The sequence below is a fragment of the Akebia trifoliata genome, chromosome 2, assembly GCF_017979445.1.
Source record: "Akebia trifoliata isolate Shusen 1 chromosome 2, ASM1797944v1, whole genome shotgun sequence".
In the NCBI taxonomy this organism is placed as follows: Eukaryota; Viridiplantae; Streptophyta; class Magnoliopsida; order Ranunculales; family Lardizabalaceae; genus Akebia; species Akebia trifoliata.
The window spans coordinates 13,884,379-13,904,889 of record NC_141376.1 but is presented as its reverse complement, the minus strand read 5'-3'; the positions used below and the strand labels follow the sequence as shown (position 1 = coordinate 13,904,889).

Sequence of the window (20,511 nt, the reverse complement as noted above, 5' to 3'; positions counted from 1 at the left end):
GACGTCCAAGTCACGAAAATGTTAGAAAATATGTATCTCACTTTAAGAAAATTTTGCATACCTTTTTCATAGTATAGAAGTCCCATTTATAGATTTCTAAGATAGTTTCCATGTTTTAGTAAGTTTCCTTATTCATCATTTTCTCTAATAGCATTTTTCCTTGATATTCTCCTATTTTGTCGGTTCGTATCCCATTCGAAGTCGGATTGCTTCATTTAGTATTAAATCTCGTAATTTTAGGGATCTACAATGTTATTTGGACCTAGACGTACTCTCCGACCTTGTACGTTATGTCGTTCGTTTTACTGATCACACATCTCTCTCGAAGGTTCGGATGCCATACTCTTGCATGTTCTTGCCACGTGTCCTGTAACCCAAGGCTGATAAATTTTCCCTCCACAATGCCCCCTCTCGGAAGTTTAGGCACAACCTAAGGTTCTAAGGCTCATTATCCAATCCTATGCCTCAAGGCATTGTACATGTGGTTTTGCTAGGTTCATTCCCCTTTTAATGGGCGTGTTGATTGAGCATCCCCAGATCCTCTTTTAAGGTCTTGCTTACGTGTTGATTCCCTATATGTCATATTTAATGTGTTGACAGAACAATGTGAATGGATTCAAAGAGGTGTTTATGTCTCATGTATTATGTTGGCGATTATTTACTACTTACACACACGTATTACACCTTCATTGGCTCTATTGCCAACCGTTTCCACTTGGTGACCTTGATCGTCGTGCCTCATAATACAAGTTTTTTACTTGGTGGCATCATCTCTTGAGGTTCGTCTTCCCCATCATTACTTGGGTTTTCAATGTGACTCAGGTAGTTGACTTCTCACAAATCTAGAAGACCCTTCTTCTATTTAAGGGACCACTTACCCCATTTCTTGTCATCTTCTCCTCTATCTCGCCCTAGTGCCCCTTGTCTCTTTCCATGTGCTTCTTTCCTAGATTGGTTCTTCTCCTTCTACTTCTCTTCGTCTTTAATGTACATTTCTCTCTTAACTTTCTTTTTGAATTTCTTTTTCTCTTATTTTCCTTCTTTTAAACTCTTAGTATAGAAAGAAAAAAAAAAAAAACCTATATACCCCCTGTTAAACTGGAAATTGAATCTGTCAATGATCAATTCGCCATTGCTAACTCTATCCCCACCTCCTATACTAAGGCACTCGAACCCTTGGAACAATGGGAGAAGGACACTACAGTAATCTACTAGGATCAGCTCCTTGTTGACTCCAAATTCCCTTGAGTCCCTTAACTCGCCAAGTCCTCAATTTTTACCACAAGGCCCCTAGCCAAATGACGGCTAATTTTTACCAAATCATTCAAATGATTGAGTTGGTAAACTTGAAGTTGGCAGAGCATTATAGGCTCAGACTTGACGATATTCGTGCTCAGTTCACGATGAGCATGAAATTGCCTCGACCCTTTTTCACTAAATAGTGTAGAGGGGTCTGATTGGTAAATTGGGGTTTTTTAAAAATGAGAATCGCCACCTAATTTAGGTCTAGGAATCACAAATAACTCTGAATGCATACGGATCGGTCCACGAATCAGAGAAATGGGTAAGGGGTCAGATTACGGGTTTCGAAATGGGTTAGGCACTGAACCCGCCCAATCGAGATAATCAGTCTCTACTACAATCCAAAATTATCCTATGGTCAACATACAAAGACTAAAAATCAAACTAAGGTCCAATCATTATCAATCTGTACCGGGTTGGCCAAACGAATCTTACTACTAAGATTCTTCAATTATTATATGATTTCTCGAATTTCGCACAAAAAACAGAATTTATGAAAAAGCCCTAATCTCATATCATTTTCTAAAATTCGCATGATAATATTTCTCAAATCGTCTAAAATAAAAACTCATGAAATTTCTCAAATAGGAAAATTATAAATATAAAACTGCTAAGTTGGCAACTTATGAAGTTTCTAAATTTGAAATTTGAAATTTCCTAAATTAGAATTTGAAGAAAATGTGATGAATTCCCAAATTAGAAGTTTATAAAAATGAACTCTCCAAAATAGAAAGTTTTGAAAAAAATAAAATATCTATAATTAAAAAATCCAGAATTTCCATGAACATGAAATTTCTAAAAAAGAAATTATAAAATCTTCTAAATTGGGAAATTACTAAAATTTGAAATTTCTAAATTAGAAATTTATGAATATATGTTTTTCCAAAATAGAAAATCATGCAATTTTCATATTAGAAAGTTTCAAATATCAATTTTTCGAAACAAACTTTTGCTCAAAACTTTTCAAAGTAGAAAATTTGAGTGAAAAATTCCAACAATTTATAACTTTCCAAAAGAAGGATCTTGTGAATATGGAATCCCAAATTAGAAAAATCATGAGTCTACAATGAATCACTAAGTTGAAAATTTACAAAAAAAAAATGTTATAATGCTTATCAAATTGGAGATTGATAAATATCAATGCATACAAAATTTTCAAATTTAAAGAAAAAAATCCACATTCATCAAATTCTTGAATTAACTAAACGAACAGGCACACGTAATTTTCAATTTTTTCAAAATAATTATCATTCAACGACATGCATATTTGTTAAGACGAGAAGGGCACTAATCATATGGAATAACCTTAAAATAATACAAAAAGTTTAAACCTATATCATCATAAGCCATACAAATCCGATTCAAGCACAACAATTGTAAAATTTAAAAAAAAAAAACAATTCCCCTAATCCTATTAACATGCGAAAATAAAAAAAATAATAAAATAAATAAATAAAATAGATGCATAAAAATATTCTCCTTGTCCTACCGATGTGCAAAGTAAATAAGAAAATAAAAAATGCATAAAAAAATATTTTCCTAATCCTAGCGTTATGCAAAAATAAATAAAAAACTAAAGAAGATATATAAAATAAATATTCTCCTAACCCTATTGATACGCAAAAAATAAGAAAATAAAAAAATGCATATAAAATATTCTCCTAATCTCATCATCTTGCAAAAGAATAAATAAAACTTAGAAAAGTATACATAAAAAGTTCTCATAATCTCTTTGATATAAAAACATAAAGAGATACATAAAAAATATCTCACCAATCCTATTGATACGTAAAAATAAATGAAAACATAAATAATACAAAAAAAGATTCTCCTAATACTACCAACGTGCAAAAGTAAATAGAAAAATAAATAAATAAATAAAAACTAAAAAAGACTTGCCTATAGAATGAAATAGTAGTGAATTGATTCCTTTAGATCCAACCTAAAGACTTGCGAATATTCGCGGCTGCGAAAAGACGAGAGTAGAGAGAGATGTACTGGTATGCACTGTGGTGGTGAGGAAGATGGCTGCGTTGTATTCTAAAGAAGATGATGGCTGAGAGAGATGGCTGGGAGGGTTGTGGGTTTTGACGTGAATGCAGCAGTGGGGTTGTTAGAAGTATGGCAATGGAGATGATGAAAATGAGTTGGGTTGTTGTAGGACCAAACGTGAGAGAGGGAGAGGAGGGCTGAGAGTGAGAGAGAAGGACAGAAATATGAAGGAGAAGGGGGCTGAAAAACATGGGAGAAATGAAGGCAGAGAGAATAAAAGACATGTGATTGATGAAGACTCAATAGAGATGTGGTCTATGGAGATGTGAAAAGAGAGGGAGAGACGTTGCAGGTGGGCTACGAGGGAGGTGCAAGCAGAGAGAGAGGTGTTGCAGGTGGGCTATGAGGGAGAAGAAAGAGGTGCAACAGCTACATGTTGGAGAAGGTCTATAATGGACTATGAGGGCCAAGAGTTGGGCAGAACGTTATTGTAGGGAAAGGAAGCTATGATAACAAGGAGTTGGTTGGGCAGAGAGAGGAGAAGAGGTGCAACAGAGAAGAAGATGAGTGCAGTCTCAAAGGGAAGAAGGGGTAACTTCATTGGAGAAGAAAACGTGGAGAGAGAGCAGGTTCTGAGGAAGATGTTGGGCAGCAATGGGCTGTTATAGAACATCAAAGTGAGTAGAGAAGGGCAGAACTCAGTCAAAAAAAGTGTTGCACCAAGTTGCAGCAATAGAGAAGAAGACAACCAATTCAAAAACAAATGAGAACTTCTTTGTTTCGTCCAGCTCCTTTTATAGAAGCTAGGGCCCTGTTCGTTTGGGCTTCAAAAGCCGGCTTTTTGAACTTTTTTGACTTTTAAGCCGAAGAAGCCAGTTGATCAACGTTCGTTTAAGCTTTTTTAACGCTAACCGATTAAAAAAAAAGCCAAAAAATGGCTCATTTTAAGAGTCGTCCCGTGCTCGCTTCTAAGTTGGGCTCTCGCGCGGAGCTAATTACCGAAATATATTTTAAGTGAAAATACCGAAATACCCCTGACTTTTAATAAAATTTTCGAACTGATTTTAACCTAAATCGAAAGAGAATCGAACTGATCCTCTTCGTCTTCTTCGAGCCGATCGATTATCAACCCTTTCTCCTCTCTCAACTTCATCGCCTTCAACCTAATCGATCGATTGTCCCTCACGTTACAAGAAACGAGAAACGTTTTACGTTTCTCATCTTCTCCAACAAGTTCGCCCAATCGACTGTCGACTGTCGAACTCAACTTCGTCTCCTTCAAACCGATCGAATCTCTCATCGATCCTTGTTGCACAGATCATTTCCTCCCTCTCTCTCATCTTTTCCTCATAACTAACCGAGTAAAAAGCCCCAACGGTGACGGCAGATCTCGTCTCATCTCATTACAGGCTGCCATTAACGATCTCTTCTGTAACAGCAGCTCTCGTCCCTAGCTTTCCTCCATTAACGATCAATTAAGGTATTGCTTTTTAATTTATTTATTTTTATTACTGATTTTACTGTAAATCAAATTGGGGAGTTCTTTTTATTATGGATTTTATTGTAAATCGACTTGATCTGTGAATGTACTATGGTTCAACATATGACTGATCTCGAACCTTGCAATCGACTTATATTCAGCACCTCTTCAAGTGACACACACTTCTCTGTCAAAATCTCTCTTCCATCTTTTTGGTAGAATCTGATTGTTCAATGGTATTAGAATAATAGGCGAGCTCGGTATCCATTGAAATAAAAGAGTGATTTTGCAACACAACAATAAAACCAGTTGTGTTTTATGGAGCTCATTGTTTAGTTGTTTGTGAAGGAACTATGATGCAACCAGTTTTTTACAAAAATGATTGGATGATTTTTTACCAAAATTTTGTACAGAAACATTATGAGAGCAGATGAGAAAAATGATTGGTAGGGACATCCCTCCTTTTGCTCCAATTTATAGATGAAAGCAGATGAGAAAATTGATCTAATTTAAGGTAAATTGGATTTCATAATTTTCCAACCACATCCATTATTGATCTCATTTTCTAGGATTCCTAAGTTCAACTCACCAAATATTTTGTTCATTCCCCATAAGAGTTTTTATGACAAATTTCTAGAATTCGCTGAAATTTTTTCCAAACCTACTCTCCAATTGAAACCATAAGAGCTTTGACTGTGTTTGTTATCTTCTTGAACATGAATTTTGATGCTGAAAGAGGAAATAATTAATTATTTTTAAGGATTTAGATGTCATATGAAACCATTTACTCCTAATCATGGGACCACCGTTGGGTCTTTGGATTGAACTAATTTACTCCTAAACATGGGCATTAATTTTATGACATCTATATTGTAATCATGCTAGTATGTTGTTTTACTTTCTTGTAATCATGTGGTTTTCATTCTCTATTTTTAATATAAACTCTCTTTAGATTTTGTATGACTTAAAGTTTATATGATTAAATGAGTAAAAGTTGGAGTGACAATAGCATCTCTCAATATTTATGAAAGATACTATTGGCACCAACTTTTACTTTTCTCTTCTCTTAATCCAATAAGCCTGTTAGTTGAATCTCTGATGTATTTATTCCATTAAAGTGTTCATTTAACGACAAATAAGATCTTATGTAGTATGTGTCTGCACACGCAACGGTTGACCGATGGGTTTAGTGTATTGTTTGATATTTTTAACATTTATTTACAGTGATATTTGTTTATGATAATTATTTGTTTGCTCATTATTCTTGTTGTTGTTACTTATATTTCAGAACGTTTTTTATTCCTTATTCTTATCCATTACTTTTCATTTTTTTTTAAATGAATAATCAAATTTGTCAGATGCCGAGACAAAAAGTAACAGAACCAAAAGAAATAGAGTCAAAAATTGATTCCGCAAGATGGACACCCTATCTTCATAAGATTTGGGTTGATATCTGTGTGGAATTGGTTAAGAAGGGAAAGAGACCCGGTACTTCATTGAATGTATCAGGGTATTCATCTCTAATGAAGCAATTTCAGACAACGACCGGGCTTAATTACACAAAGAAACAACATAAGAATCATTGGGATAAAACGAAAGGTATTTGGGCTAGATGGATTAAATTAAAAGCATGTACTGGAGTGGGTTACGATGCTGTTAACAATAAGATATTGGCGAGCGATGAATGGTGGAATTCTTGGTTGGAGGTAATTTTCGATTAGATTACCAAATAGGAATATTACGTTTATCAATTCAAACTTATAAAACAAGTTTATTTATTTTGTAGAAAAATAAAACTGATACACAATGGCGTTATATCGGACTGGAACATGTTGAAGAGTTGGACATACTATTTGGAGGGACTTATGCTACCGGAGAGTATGTTGCAAGCTCTTGTAATCCTGGTGTGCGTCCATCCACTGAATCATCTAGAGCAGTTGAGCACGAGCTTCGGGATGATGATGATGATGATGATGATGATGCTGCGTTTGTTCAAGAAACGCAACCACCAGAGTCCCAGCCATCAAGGTCCCAACCACCTATCGATATTAGTCCTGATTTTGATGGTGATGGTGATGGTGATGGTATCCCTCCATTTGTTGCACCATCTCGCATGAAATCTAGAAGTAACCTAGATTTTCAACACTCCAAACGACAAAAAATGACGAGTGCAGCTATGTTAGGACGACAAATTGAATGCTTAGTTGAAGCAGTGTCAACGAGGACGAGTGCAAGTAGTGCAACACCCCCACCACCACCTACACAACCCGGTAGCATTAAGGAATGTATTGATTTGTTGGATGCAACAACAGAAATCATTCTTAATAGTGAGCGGTATCGATTTGCACTGAAATTATTCAGTATGAAGAAGGAGTACAGGCAAATTTGGTGTATGCTGAAAACAAATGAACTCCGTATTGGGTGGTTGGATGGCGAAATGGAGGATGCTCGAGTTCATCATTCCAAATAGTGTGTGATTTTAATATGTTTGTGTGGTTTTAATGTGTTTTTTGTATTACCATCTTTCATTGATGGTTATAACTATATGCCACCCCTATGGTGGTATGACAATTCCTGTTTATTATTTTATGTTTTCCTTGGATTGTGTAATATGTCCGTTACGTGGTGAATGCTATTGACAATGTTTATTATATAGTGAATGTTAAACATATTTATCTTATTATCTATATTATTTGAATGTTATAGTTTTAAATGAATAATTTGTAGTTATGTATTTATACAGACTTATGAATTCCAATGATGATATTTCCACCCATGATGGTACGTCTACCGACGATGATATATCCAGTAATGATGAAGTTCATGACGTGAATGCTGTAGATGATGATTTGTCGTTAGATATTTTGGTAACAGGTACCATTGTTGCAATGCATCAATACATGGACACATTTATTTATAGAGAACCACATAGGAATTCTTGTTATATTGGAGCAGATTATGTTCGTGATGTCATTGATGGACTTGGTACCACATGCAATGATTTATTTAGGATGGAACGACATGTTTTCTTAAGTTTGTGTGACATATTAGAAGGAAGGGGTCTGATAAAAGATGAAAAGAAGATATCGATCCAAGAACAAGTTGCAATGTTTGTCTACACCGTGGGTCACAATGAAAGGCATAGGGTACTTAGGGCTACTTTTAAGCATTCATTGGATACTATTAACAAATATTTTCATGTAGTTCTTAGAGCTTTACTTGAAATATCAAAGTTTTTGATCGTTCCTCCTAATCTCAACGAAGTCCCTATGCATATACGAACCAATGAAAGATATTGGCCATATTTCAAGGTATTTTCTCAATGATTTTTCTTTATTTATCATTATTTATAAATAACGTCAAATATAATTAATTATATTTGAATTATGTAAATATAAGGACTGTGTTGGGGCGATCGATGGGACTCACATCAGTGCACATATCCCGTTCGTGCATCAAAATAGATTTCGAGGACACAAAGGCATAACACAAAATGTTATGGCCACTTGTGCGTTTGATATGACATTTACACATGTCGTAGCTGGATGGGAAGGATCTGCTAATGATTCTCGTGTGTTCCTTGATACTATTGCGAAGCCATCATTACAATTTCCACATCCTCCTCAAGGTTAGTTTTTTTAAGTAAAGATAAAATAAAATATTGAAAATGTCATTATTAATAAGTTGTCGTTTTTTTTTCAAGGTAAATATTATTTGGTCGACTCTAGATATCCATTGATGGAAGGCTACCTCGCACCTTATCGGGGTACAACATATCATTTACAAGATTTTAGAAGAGAGTCAAGGTCAAGAACAGATAAAGAATTATTTAACTATATGCATTCTTCTCTTAGGAATGTCATTGAACGATGTTTTGGGGTTTTAAAAGCCAAATGGACAATTTTAAAGTAAATGCCACGTTACAAATTTCAAACATAACGAGATATTACATTGGCTTGTATGGCACTCCATAACTTCATAAGGAAGCATGCAATTGCAGACGAAGAATTTTTACGTTTCGAGCAAGAACAAATTGTGGAAGATGAAGGGGGTGCATCTGAACATGATAATAATAATGAGCATGTAGATCGTCGATCTCGTGTTACCATGGAGAGGACAAGGACTGGAATAACTAATGCATTATATGCTGCTTATGATAGAGTTTAAGAACTTTGATATATTTTGAGTTTGTTATTAATGAAAATTATATATATTTTTGTATGACATTGTAACACTTTTGATTTCCGTATAGTATGTATTTGTTTGAATATTGTGTATGGGATGTTATGTGGATGTCGGATTGTATATAAGATGTTATGTGAATGTCGGATTATATATGGGATGTTATGTTGATATTAAATTGTGTATTATACAGGTATTTTCTTTATCAGAAAAATTTCATATGTCCATTTTTAAGAGGAAGTGCTGCCGAAATTTCGATAAAATCATAAAATTTATACATTGATTTAAATTGAAAATAATTATTTTAATAATTTTTTAATAGAAATTATATATATATTAGTGTAATTATATATTTATTGTATTCTTCTGATCATTTTTTGTGCATTCTGGATGTATTATCAACATTAAGGGTATTCTGGTCATTTTACCAGAATCCAGCAATAAAAAGCTGTAAAACGAACATGCTTTTTTGACTTCTGTGTTTCTGTAACGAACAGGCTTCTGCTGGATATGGCTTTTCAGGCTCTAGGCTTCTGCTTCTCCCAGAAGCCAGCTTCTGGAGCTGGAGCTGGCTTCTGTAAAGAACAGACCCTAGGTTTCTATTTTAGTCTTCTTTTTTTTTTTTAATTTATTTCTCCTTTTCTTCTTATACGTTCTCTCTCTTTCTTTATATATATATATATATATAGGGTCCCGTTCGCCACCCTTAGTTTTACCACACACTTTAACAAACGCGTTTTGTCTTACATGAGTTAGAAGTTTCGGAATGAGCTGATTTTTGGTGAGGATGATCTCTATGGTGAGGAGATCATCCTCACCAAAAATCAGCTCATTCCAAAACTTCTAACCCCATCAAAATAGATTTACAAAAAATGGACGGTCCACGATTTTTTAACGTGTAAACATGGGGCTAAACATTTCGGAATGGGCTGATTTTTGGGGAGGATGATCTTCTAATCATAGAGATCATCCTCACCAAAAATCAGCTCATTCCAAAACTTCTAACCCATGTAGGACAAAAAACGTTTGTTAAAGTGTGTGGTAAAACTTAGGGTGCTCAACATTTCCCATATATATATATATATATATATATATATATATATATATATATATATATATATTTTTTTTTTTTTTGATCTCCTTTTTAGAGAATGATGGTGGGGATCCCATGCTACTTGTACCACGATAGCCCTCCGTCGATGAGTTGTGATTGGTAAATTTATTTTTTGATTTTGTTGGTTGATAAATTTTTGTTTCGGGTTTCAATTTGATTTTAAATTGGGTTTTGTCGACATTTTAATTTAAATTTTAAAAAAAATTCTTTTAATTTGAGTTTGCATTCAATTTCGAATTTTGATTGTTCAATTAGGAATTAATTTCAATTTGATTTGATCGATTGAGTTCGATTTTGAATTTTGAATTTGTTGATTTAATTTAGTTGGGTTTCAATGGAATTTGAATTTGAATTTATTGGTTAATTGATTTTTACTTTTTTGATTGGTTGATTAATTAAAATTTTTATTTTGATTTTTTTGATTAGTCGATTAATTAAAAATTTTATTTTGATTTTATTGGTTGATTGGTTTTTTAATTTTTTAATTGTTTGATTTTTAATTTGAGTTTGATTTTTAATTTTTATTGTTGATTTTTTATTTGAGTTTGACTTAAATTTTATTTTCATTAGATTGAATTTTTAACTTGGTTTGATTTTAATTATTTTTCATGTTTTCTTAATGATTAAGATCTCTATGTTAGAGTTGGATATTGAAGGGTATTTCGGTTATTTTTATGATTTTTCCTAAATTTCTCTGTTTTTATCGATTTGGATCCTGTTAGATTTGAAATAATATTCTGAGTGCAATGGAGGTGCTTTCGAGATTTTCTGGAGGTCTGAAATTTATGAGGGGTATTTTCGTCATTTTGGTGATTTTTGCAGATTTTTACGAATTTTAGCGTGAAGTTTCTTTCAGTCCCAATGTGATTATTTCTAAGTTTCAAAGTTGTATTTTTCTAACGTGGCGAGATCTCTAAGTTATCGAAATGTGTAACGAACCTAAGTGTACGTATTTGCTAAATCGGGTGTCAGGTGTAGCGGTCCTAAGCGTGCTTAAATTTTTATGTCGAGTTGTAGCAAGTAAGGGGGATGAAAAGACTAGAAACAAAAGGAATTAGGAATAGTACTCACAAGCCTTTGAGTTCTTTGCGCTTATTATTAGGAATTCATGACAATCGGACGACGAATTGTCAAATTAGGCAGATGCAAAAGTGGGGTATCTACAGATGCTCCTCTTTGACAGAGGGTGGAAGTAAACTAGATGGTCAATCTATTGTGGTAGATAGTGCGATATCTGAATGCCAAAGCCAGTGATAGTTCATTTTGCAGTCTAATTCAGCAATTTGTCAAAATGTCCAGATCCTTGAAGGTAAGCTCTCCTTAGGCTAAAAAAATGTCAAATCGTTGAATTTCGAAAAATTCTTCTTGATTAATGCAAATGCAATGAGAGTGCGTGTATGTGCAATAGTGTAGTAATGATTTTGAAATGGTGCATCTCCATTATGCGCATTCATGTTGGGAGGATAACAAACTTAACAGTGAAAAACTGCACAAGGTTAACATAAGATCTGAGCAAAACCTAAGAAAATTATGAATTAAAAATTGAATGAATTAAACATAACTGAGCACAAATTGAGCATAACTGAGCATAATCTGAACAAAACTAAGCTTAAGGTGAGCATAGTCTGAACATAATCTGAGCAAAATCCAAGAAAAAATCTTAGTGGGGTCTTAGCATAATCTGAGTAAAATTTGATAAAACTTGGTGGGTCAGAGCATAATTCGAGAAAACCCTTGATGGCGACTAAGCAAAATATAAAAAAACTCTCGACGGTGTCTGAGCAAAATTTGAGAAAATCCCCGGCTCCTGGCGGTGTCTGAGCATAATCCTAAAAAACCCCCAACGGTGTCTGAACATAATCTGAGAAAATCCTTGGTAGTGTTTGAGCATAATCCGAGAAAACCCCCGGCAATGTTTGAGCAAAATCCAAGAAAACCCCCGGTGGTGTCTGAGCATAATCCAAGAAATGTCTGAGTAAAATCCGAGATAATTCTTGATGGTGTCTGAGTATAATCAGAGAAAATCCTCGGCGGTGTCTGAGCAAAATCCGAGAAAACCCTCAATAGTGTCTAAGCATAATTCGAGAAAACCCTCATCGGTGCCTGAGCAAAATCTGATAATGCGGTGTCTGAGCATAATCCGAGAAGACCCTCGACGGTGGATTTTCAAAAAAAATGAATCTCGGACCAACATTTTAACTTCTTTTTGAACCTTGGGTTTTTTCAAAAATTGCTAGTAAGAGGGTAACTTAATTCAAGGTTAACCTTATCCTTTGGGAGGTTTTAGAACAAAATGTTCCTAGTTTGACAGGAAACATGGTATTGGAGACAATTGAAAACTATTTGAAAAAGAATGCACCTAGTGTAAGGAGAGGAGAGGAGAGGAGAGGAGGGGAGGGGAGGGGGGGGGGGGAATATAATTTTTATAAAAAAGAAGTGCCCTTGTTATGATAATTTGAAATCTTTGATTGTCGCAAGCGTAATAAAAGTTTAACTTTTAATTTTGACTTTTTATATTGAAGATTTTGAGTCAAGCTCAAAGAAATTTGAACAAAGTATTTCTTTATGAAATTCATCATAGAATATGTTCTTTATCCCCGTTAATTCATTTAGAAAAGTAAAACTTTTCAGATCAATCGTAGATAAGATACATGTGGCTTTTGAGTCTTTGCCTGGTTTAAGTTGAGTATTGAAGCTTGGTCATTCAGACTTCTGATGTTATGGCTCGGCTCGTCTTTTCAGGTCCTCGATTCAACGGAGAATTTTTTTTTTGTTGTTCTATCTTTTGCCTAGATTGTCTTTTCAGGTTTTTGATCTAACGAGCGTGCTCTAGATAGGAAAATGATGATATTTAGTATCGGGGTGGTACGTCTAACTATATGAGTTGGACTTAGGTTTCCTAAAGGTATTGTATGAGTTGATGGCATTGGCATGCTCGGCCTTAATTGTAAAAAATCTTGGATCGTACTCGACCGTGTATTTAGTGCTTTTGCATATAATGCACATGGTTCGATGTTCACTCCCTATGTTCATAGTGGGGTTAGACTCTTAGAACTGAACTCTGGTTAAAGATGAAATATTGGTGAATGTCTGATTGTTTGATATGATGAGGTGCACGTAATGTAACAAGGAGTGGGTTCAAAACTTTCCACCCTTATGAGTGATAGGGAGTGTTGAGTGTATATTTTCGTCCACTCTCGTGTAGGTCAAACCCCAATTAAGTCTTGTCACTACCTCAAAAAAGTTAAAATTCATTATTAATATAACGTTAAATTCGACGGCCCAAGTCTCGCGTTTATTTTGGCTGGCCCAAAATCCACATGTAAGCCCAACAAAATTATTTAACGGGCTAAGCCCAACGAACCACCGGATTTTTCATTTTTTAACAAAATAAAAAATGAAAATTTTCTTTAAAACTCACAAATCCTCCTCTTTCGATCACCGAACGAAAACCTCCTCTTTCAATCTCCTGTTTCTCGAAAACCTCCTCTTTCAATCTCCCATTCGATTTTCTTTCTCAAGGAAAACGAGAATTTCTTCTCAATCTCCCATTTCGATCGAAAACTCACAAATCCGTCAATATTGAATCCCGATCGATCAAACTAGCATTAGAGAACACCGATCAATCAAATGAGCCATTCGACAGCACCGAACGATCTCTCACTCTCACTCTCACTCTCACTCTACGCCTCTTCAATCGCTCACGTCCCTCAAATCGAAGAACACCTAGCTTTTTTCACTTCGTCAATGGATTTTTGATCTCTCGAAGCTCAAATTGAAGAGTAAATCAAGGTTCAAGTCGAAAACACTAAGAACTGAAGCTCACTCACCAGTGACACTGAACAAACCCTAAAAAAATCACTCTAGATCTCTCTTCTTCGTCTGAGGTATTGCTTAATTTCTTTTGATTTTGTTTCTTTGTTGTTAATCTGTTAATTTCTTCTGATTTTGTTTGTTTGTTGTTAATCTGTTAATTTCTTCTGATTTTGTTTCTTTGTTGTAAATCTGTTGATACATTGCCTTCTAGTTTTCAATGAAAAATGGTAGCTATTTCAATTGAATAATCTTATTGAGTTAAATTATGTTTTGTAGAGAGCTTGGTGTCTGAAATTTCTGCATCTTTGTTTATTTTTTATTGGTGAACCCTTCAGGTTTCCCTCAACTGAATTCTTGGTCAGCTCCCACAGTGTTCTGTTTCCATTTGATAAAATTTCCATATGGGATCACCACCCACTATTTTTTTAAGTCTTTCATTTTAAATTATTTGCAATTGACTTGCTTCCTAGTGTTCTTGATTAGCATCTCTTGTCTACTTTAACTCGATCCATGTTGAGCTTTAATACAACTAATGTTCACTTTGTTCTTGAATCAATGTTGCCTTGCCTCAGGAGTAGGAACAGATGGAAAGTCAAGAACACTAGGAAGCAAGTCAATTGCAACTCATGGCTGAGAAGGCCCGGCAGAAATGTGAAGGGGGGATGGATGCAGCATCTGCTACTCGGTTAGGTAATGATGTGAGCCGTAGGCCTTCGCCAACCTCTTCTACTGCTGATGCTCCAGGTAACTCTGATTTGAACTGTTTGTGGTTCAGAATTTTAATTTTAAGGCCTTCTTGAATTTGTAAGTTAGAATAAAATTTTGAAACTTAATCTAGTGGTTGTGACACCAGGCACTATTGAAATTTGAAACTCTATGCAAGCATTTTTCTTTGTTTCTGTGCTTGGATTTGGTTCATATATTAGTGCAGAGCACAATCCTCCAATTGATGAGGTCATCAGGATAGATGTCCCTTGATTCGATGGTCCAATTCAACGATCGAGACTGTCGAATGGATCCATAATTCGACGGTTCTGGGCGTCGATATTTCAGTATTTTCACATAGTGATGGGATGGTAGAGCTTAATTGCCATGACTGTTTTCAGGCTTCCTGTATTCTATAAACAAAGACATTTTCTATTCTTCCCTGCTTGGGCTTTTGGTTTGCCAATTTGGGTCCTTAGGATTTCCATCTCATTTCTAGAATCAGGGATATGGATTCTTCTTACATACTACACGATTGGGTTCGCTCCTTCTGCGAGCAGGTAATTGCCACTAAAAATATGATTCCAATTAAGTTGGAAGGTCTTTTGTTTGATTTTCTTTTTCTTTTCTGACACATCTTCTATATATGTAGGTTTTTCCGACAGTTCTTGGCGTTCTTTGGTGTACATCAGATGGCTCTCTCTCTCTTTCGGTTCATTGCTGCAGCGGGTAGAACAATGGTTGTTGCAAATACGCTTGGTACATTTACCTTGCTAACGGTTTTTATCCTCGGAGGTTACATTGTCGCCAAAAGTTAGTATTTGATTCTTGTACTGATGTGTACTTGGATTCTATTAACATTTGATGAAAAATATTGGATTCTAAGGATTTATTTCTATCTATGTCGGCAGATGATCTTCAACCATGGATGGTTTGGGGCTACTATGTTTCTCCTATGATGTATGGGCAAAATGCCATAACCATCAATGAATTTCTTGATGACAGATGGAACAATGTAAGATCTCCTCGTAGTTTCACAATTATTATTTGTTTTCTTGATTGAATGCTAGCATCTACATCTAAACTATAACAAGCCTCCATCATCCAAGATTAATGCTATTTGACTCGTCAACCCACGGTTGGAAAGGCCCTTCTCAAGGGAAGAGGGTTGTTTGTGGATGAGTATTGGTATTGGGGCTCTTATGGTATTTTCTCTCTTATTCAGTATTCTCTTTATTCTAACATTGACTTACTTCAGTCGTAAGTGATCATTTCTCAAGTTCGAGAACTATATTCTGTGTTGGATTAGTTTTGTACATTGAATTCATAAGCAGTTTTCAAGATAGTAAGTTTTCGGGATGTGTATATACTATTCTTCTTTATGTGTAATAATGAAGTCCGGTTGCATGTGGAACAATCAATTGAACTTGCATTGATGTGTCTCTTTTTTGTTGGGTGTCATAGAGTCAATTGGATTCATCAATTTAACTGGAAAATTGAAAACAACAGGGCTGAAAAGAACAGAATGTTCCCAATTTTAACATTTAACCCTTTGAAACTATGTGATGCTTGATGGTTTTAGAATAAAAACAACACATGGGTAACAAAACAAGTAGAACAGAAAATTTATCAATCTGATTAATTTTAATCAGAAAAAAACAAGTTTATAAAAATTATCATTCCTAAAAGGAGCACTCACACCACATATCGAAAGGAAATCACGGCTGTGCATTCTTTCTATGGACAATCCTTTAATGCAAGGACACCACTCAATCTAACAGCATTCCTAAATAATTGCAGATATGTAAGGGTTTGCTTAAATGTTATGAGATACCTACTTTATTCATGTATAATTCTTAACTCTCAAGTTTCTCCCTGGATTTGTTCCTTTATAAGATGAATAGATTGCACATACTGAATTGTATTATTGCATTGTGTTATTTTAAATTATCTCTTGGGTCATGAGCTCCTATTAAGTATTCTCAGGTTATTATTTTGTTGGTGTAGACTTTTTAGAGTTCAAAGGTGTTTTCTTCAAAGATTTTGTCTTTAGATGGGAGTTGTTGTGTTCGAGTTAATTCTTGTTTATTGTTGTGAGGTAGGTCGCCCCGACTGCCTTTGTACATTCTCTTTCGTTTAATTAAATGTATACTCGTAATAACTAAATGAAAACTCTCAAGTTGCTCCCTGGATTTGTCCCTTTATAAGTTGAGTAGATCACATATACTGAATTGTATTATTCCATTTTCAATCATGTTATTTTAAATTAGCAGTGTTTCTGCCTGTTTTTTGATTGGAAACATCTCTATTAATTCTGTCAGGTGCAAGCTGTTACAATCCATGCCACCCAAAAGTATTTGGTGTCTGCTTCACTTGACAGTACTTGGTGCTTTTATGATCTTTCTTCTGGGTTGTGCCTTACTCAGGTTTCTCTCTCTCTCTCTCTATCTCCTCCCCCCCCCCCACCTCTTCCTCTTTTTTTTCCTTTGTGTGTTCCAAGTTGAATAATTAGTTGCTTTGCAGGTTGGGGATGTCATGCCACGTTCTAATGTTCTCATGATGGTGTTAAGCTGTGGGATCTACGTAAATTGAGGAACTTCCAGACCCTTACTCCCTATGATTCAAGCACACCAACTAATTCTGGTATCTAAATTTTCTTCATCAACTGATTTTTTTCATGGCCATGAGTAAATCTTTATTTGTGTTCTTTTCCTCAATGTATGGTATTAGGCTAGTTCAACAAGAACAATACATAATGCATGATCTTGTGTCTGGATTTGCAGTGGACTTTGATCATAGTGGAAGTTATCTTGCAACTGTGGGCTCAGACATAAGGTCGGTAATCCAATAAATCCCAAAGAATCGGAATTCAATTTAGAATTGTAGTACACACCAATCTTTGACTACACTTGATGTATAAATGCTTACAAATGCAGTTATTTTAACACACTATTTTATAGAATACTTGGAATCTTGCAGTCTCATTAAAGTAATTTAATTACTGCAGAATTTACCAAGTTGCCAATGTCAAAGCAGAATGGAAATGTATCAAAACTTTCCCCGATTTGTCAGGCACAGGTATTGTACAGGAAACATTCCTTCCTTATATGCTTAAATGAATCATTAGTGCTGTGAAATTATTAATGATCTTAGATTGATGCAGTTTCTGAGATTTGGGTATTGTACTTTGTGCCGAATGCAGGCAAAGCAACGTGTGTCAAAAATTTGGCGCAGATGCAAAATATATGGCAATAGGGTCAATGGACTGAAACCTCCGCATATTTGGCCTGCCCGGGGATGGTCCAAAAGAATCTTAGAAAACCTACAACTACTACACTCCTATTCATGAAATGCCCGTGACACCCAATTTGCTGCACGATTGGTGTATTTTTGGGAAAAATTGTGAGAACATAGTTTGAATTTTGCTGCTGGTTTAGTTTTTAATGTTGGGTATTCTTTTTCTAATTTCAACTGAAGCGATGGAGAAGAGGGCAGCACTGTTGGATATTATTCGGCTTTGTACGTTTTTTCTCCTTGCTGGTGAGGCAGGCAAATACTAGGCAATCTACATTGCTTTGAGCTATAAATTGGTGGGGAAAATCTGTATTTGAAAAGTTATTGATAGACCAAACGCGAATGATTTTGCAAGAAAACTGCTTTAGGGTTCTGATGTGACATTTAAGATAACCTCTTAGGCCAAAATTCAGCACCAGTGTATGAAGGGATTTTCCACCACTTTCTTGTGTCAAATTAGTTGATTTTTTTTCCTTTTTCAGTAGCCCTTTGCTTTGCATACACAAATGTAAATCCATTTGCGTGCAAAGGTTTGTGTTTCTTTCAATGCTTAGTAACAATGGAATTATAAATAAAAGAAAACAATGTATTCTAATAGAAGGTCCTCGACTGGTAACCTTTGCAAAGAAAACAATGTATTAGAAGCATCATAAAGAAATAGCCTTCGACAGCTCCAGATTCGACAGTCCAAAGCTGTCAAATTTATTTTTTTTGACGGTTTTAAGACCGTCGAAAATATTTTCTACTGTTTCAAACAGTCGAATGTATTTTTCGACATGACCCTCTTATATTCATAGTTCTCCCACTTCTCCAACAGATCAGTCTTTAGGAGTAGTTGGTTGATTAACATTAATCACATAAAATTAATGGTCATGACTGGATTTTATACTCGTGCAATCCTAATTTTAAGCTCAAATATGCCTCATCTCGCCCAATCCTAGTTTGTATTTGCCTGGTTTACTAGATAATTTGGACGAGCGGTTTGGATAGATTTTGGTGCTCTTTTTTATATAAGATTATTTTGTGATTGTAGCTTAATCCGATTTATAAGAGAAAAATGTATTATTTTTGAAATCAAAACATATACTATCAATTGATATCAAAATTGGTTTGAGCAAACTCGAAAAGTACTGACTCGCCTATTCAAACCGAAACAAACTGGTCCAACAGATTTTGCACTAACCGATCCCAAAAATCGGTTCGCAAAATCATGACCAGATCAGAAAATAAAAAGAGAGAAATTGATAAATTTAAAACCCAAATTTTGAAAATGGAAAGAAACAATTTTTGAGGTGCTAGGGTCCACTAATGTAAGCTACACTCCTAAAAGAAAATGGCCGTGTGTACATGAAGCCCAGCCCGAAATAGATCGGGCTAAGTAAGATAAAAGAGATCCAATTTGATTTTGGGTTGGGTAGGCGAAGTCTGTTCAGTTGGAAGACTAACCTCTGGCCCACTTCTACATGAATATTTGGCTCTTGCTTTGGTGAACTATATGTATCAAAATATATGCCTGATTTGTTAAGTGTAACCGTTGACTTGAACCCTTTTTTACATCATGGGCTTAGACCCACCAAGTGACCCATTCATAAAGACTATGATAAAAAATAAAAATATCTCAAATCCAATTATTAGAAATTGCCAATCAAGCTGATTTTTGGTATGTGGATCCACCCATCACCAATCAGCAGAACATTTGGTTTTCAGTTCACTTATTTTATCGAAAGCCCATGGCAAATGAAAAGGCAAAAAAAAAAAGGGGTAATTTAGACACTCTTCTCCTGGTTTTTGTGAATATTTACGATACTTTTGCATTCAGATTGATGATATATCGCGCTTGTTCATGATCTTCTAGTAACTCTTCCACATTTTGATTTTTTTTTTTTTAAAATACCAAATCTCTTGATTTTTTCTCAAATTTAAAAAAAATAAAAATTGATCATCATCTTCAATCCTTGATTTATTTGGCCAAGTCATCTAAGGTTACAAGACATATTTAGTTTCTTCTCAATGATTTAAATGATAAAATAATAAAGAAAATTTGGAATTAATCAAACCGTACGTGTAAAAGAACAAGTGGTGATCTCCTCATCAAAACCCAACGTCGAGGGCGAACCTTTTCTAAGGCAAAAAGTCAAGAAATTTTAATAAGAGGTTGAAGACAAATGTACTATAGTCATTTTCAGTTAGCCTCTCAAGAAGACTAAGGTCAAGGGGGTTGTCATCAATTCAAAACAAAAAGATATCCCAAATATTCACCAAAATCCAAAGGAGTAAGTCTAATTTTCCCAAAATAAAAGGGATCCTAGAAACCAGTAGTTAAAAATCACCAATCAATCTAGTTTTAGGTGTAGCATCACCAAAAGGGTAGACCAATCATTAATGTATCAGTGGGGCCAGAAGAGGAATACTTTATCATGACATTCATGTTAAAGGATATCTTCAAATTTATTTATGAAATTATGAGATGTAAGTTAGAAGCTACCAATATGAAATTGATTTCTCAACCCCAACCTAATTATTTGCATGCAATTATTTTCTATATACATGTGATTTTCAATGACTTTTCATTAATATATAATATCTTCATAACTAACTCCTATAATTAATCGAGCAAAGTCGACAA

At 34.8% G+C, this 20,511-nt stretch overlaps 1 protein-coding gene across 6 annotated transcripts; it reads left to right on the top strand.

The window, feature by feature from the left end:
• The first annotated feature begins 13,495 nt into the window (after nt 1-13,495).
• LOC147409684 (pleiotropic drug resistance protein 2-like) lies at nt 13,496-18,244 on the top strand. 6 transcript variants are annotated; one of them, XM_086431435.1, is made up of 10 exons: nt 13,497-13,957; nt 14,459-14,630; nt 15,091-15,151; nt 15,244-15,404; nt 15,503-15,606; nt 16,913-17,017; nt 17,115-17,234; nt 17,375-17,426; nt 17,599-17,669; nt 17,794-18,244. In XM_086431435.1, the coding sequence occupies exons 2-7, from the start codon at nt 14,513-14,515 to the stop codon at nt 17,181-17,183; spliced, it is 618 nt and encodes a 205-aa protein (XP_086287561.1). In that variant the 5' UTR covers nt 13,497-13,957; nt 14,459-14,512; the 3' UTR covers nt 17,184-17,234; nt 17,375-17,426; nt 17,599-17,669; nt 17,794-18,244. The 6 variants fall into 6 exon arrangements, with proteins under 6 accessions (XP_086287573.1, XP_086287561.1, XP_086287568.1 ...); XM_086431442.1 differs by having other exon boundaries at nt 17,375-17,476; XM_086431447.1 differs by lacking the exon at nt 17,375-17,426 and having other exon boundaries at nt 13,496-13,957.
• The last annotated feature ends 2,267 nt before the right edge of the window (nt 18,245-20,511 follow it).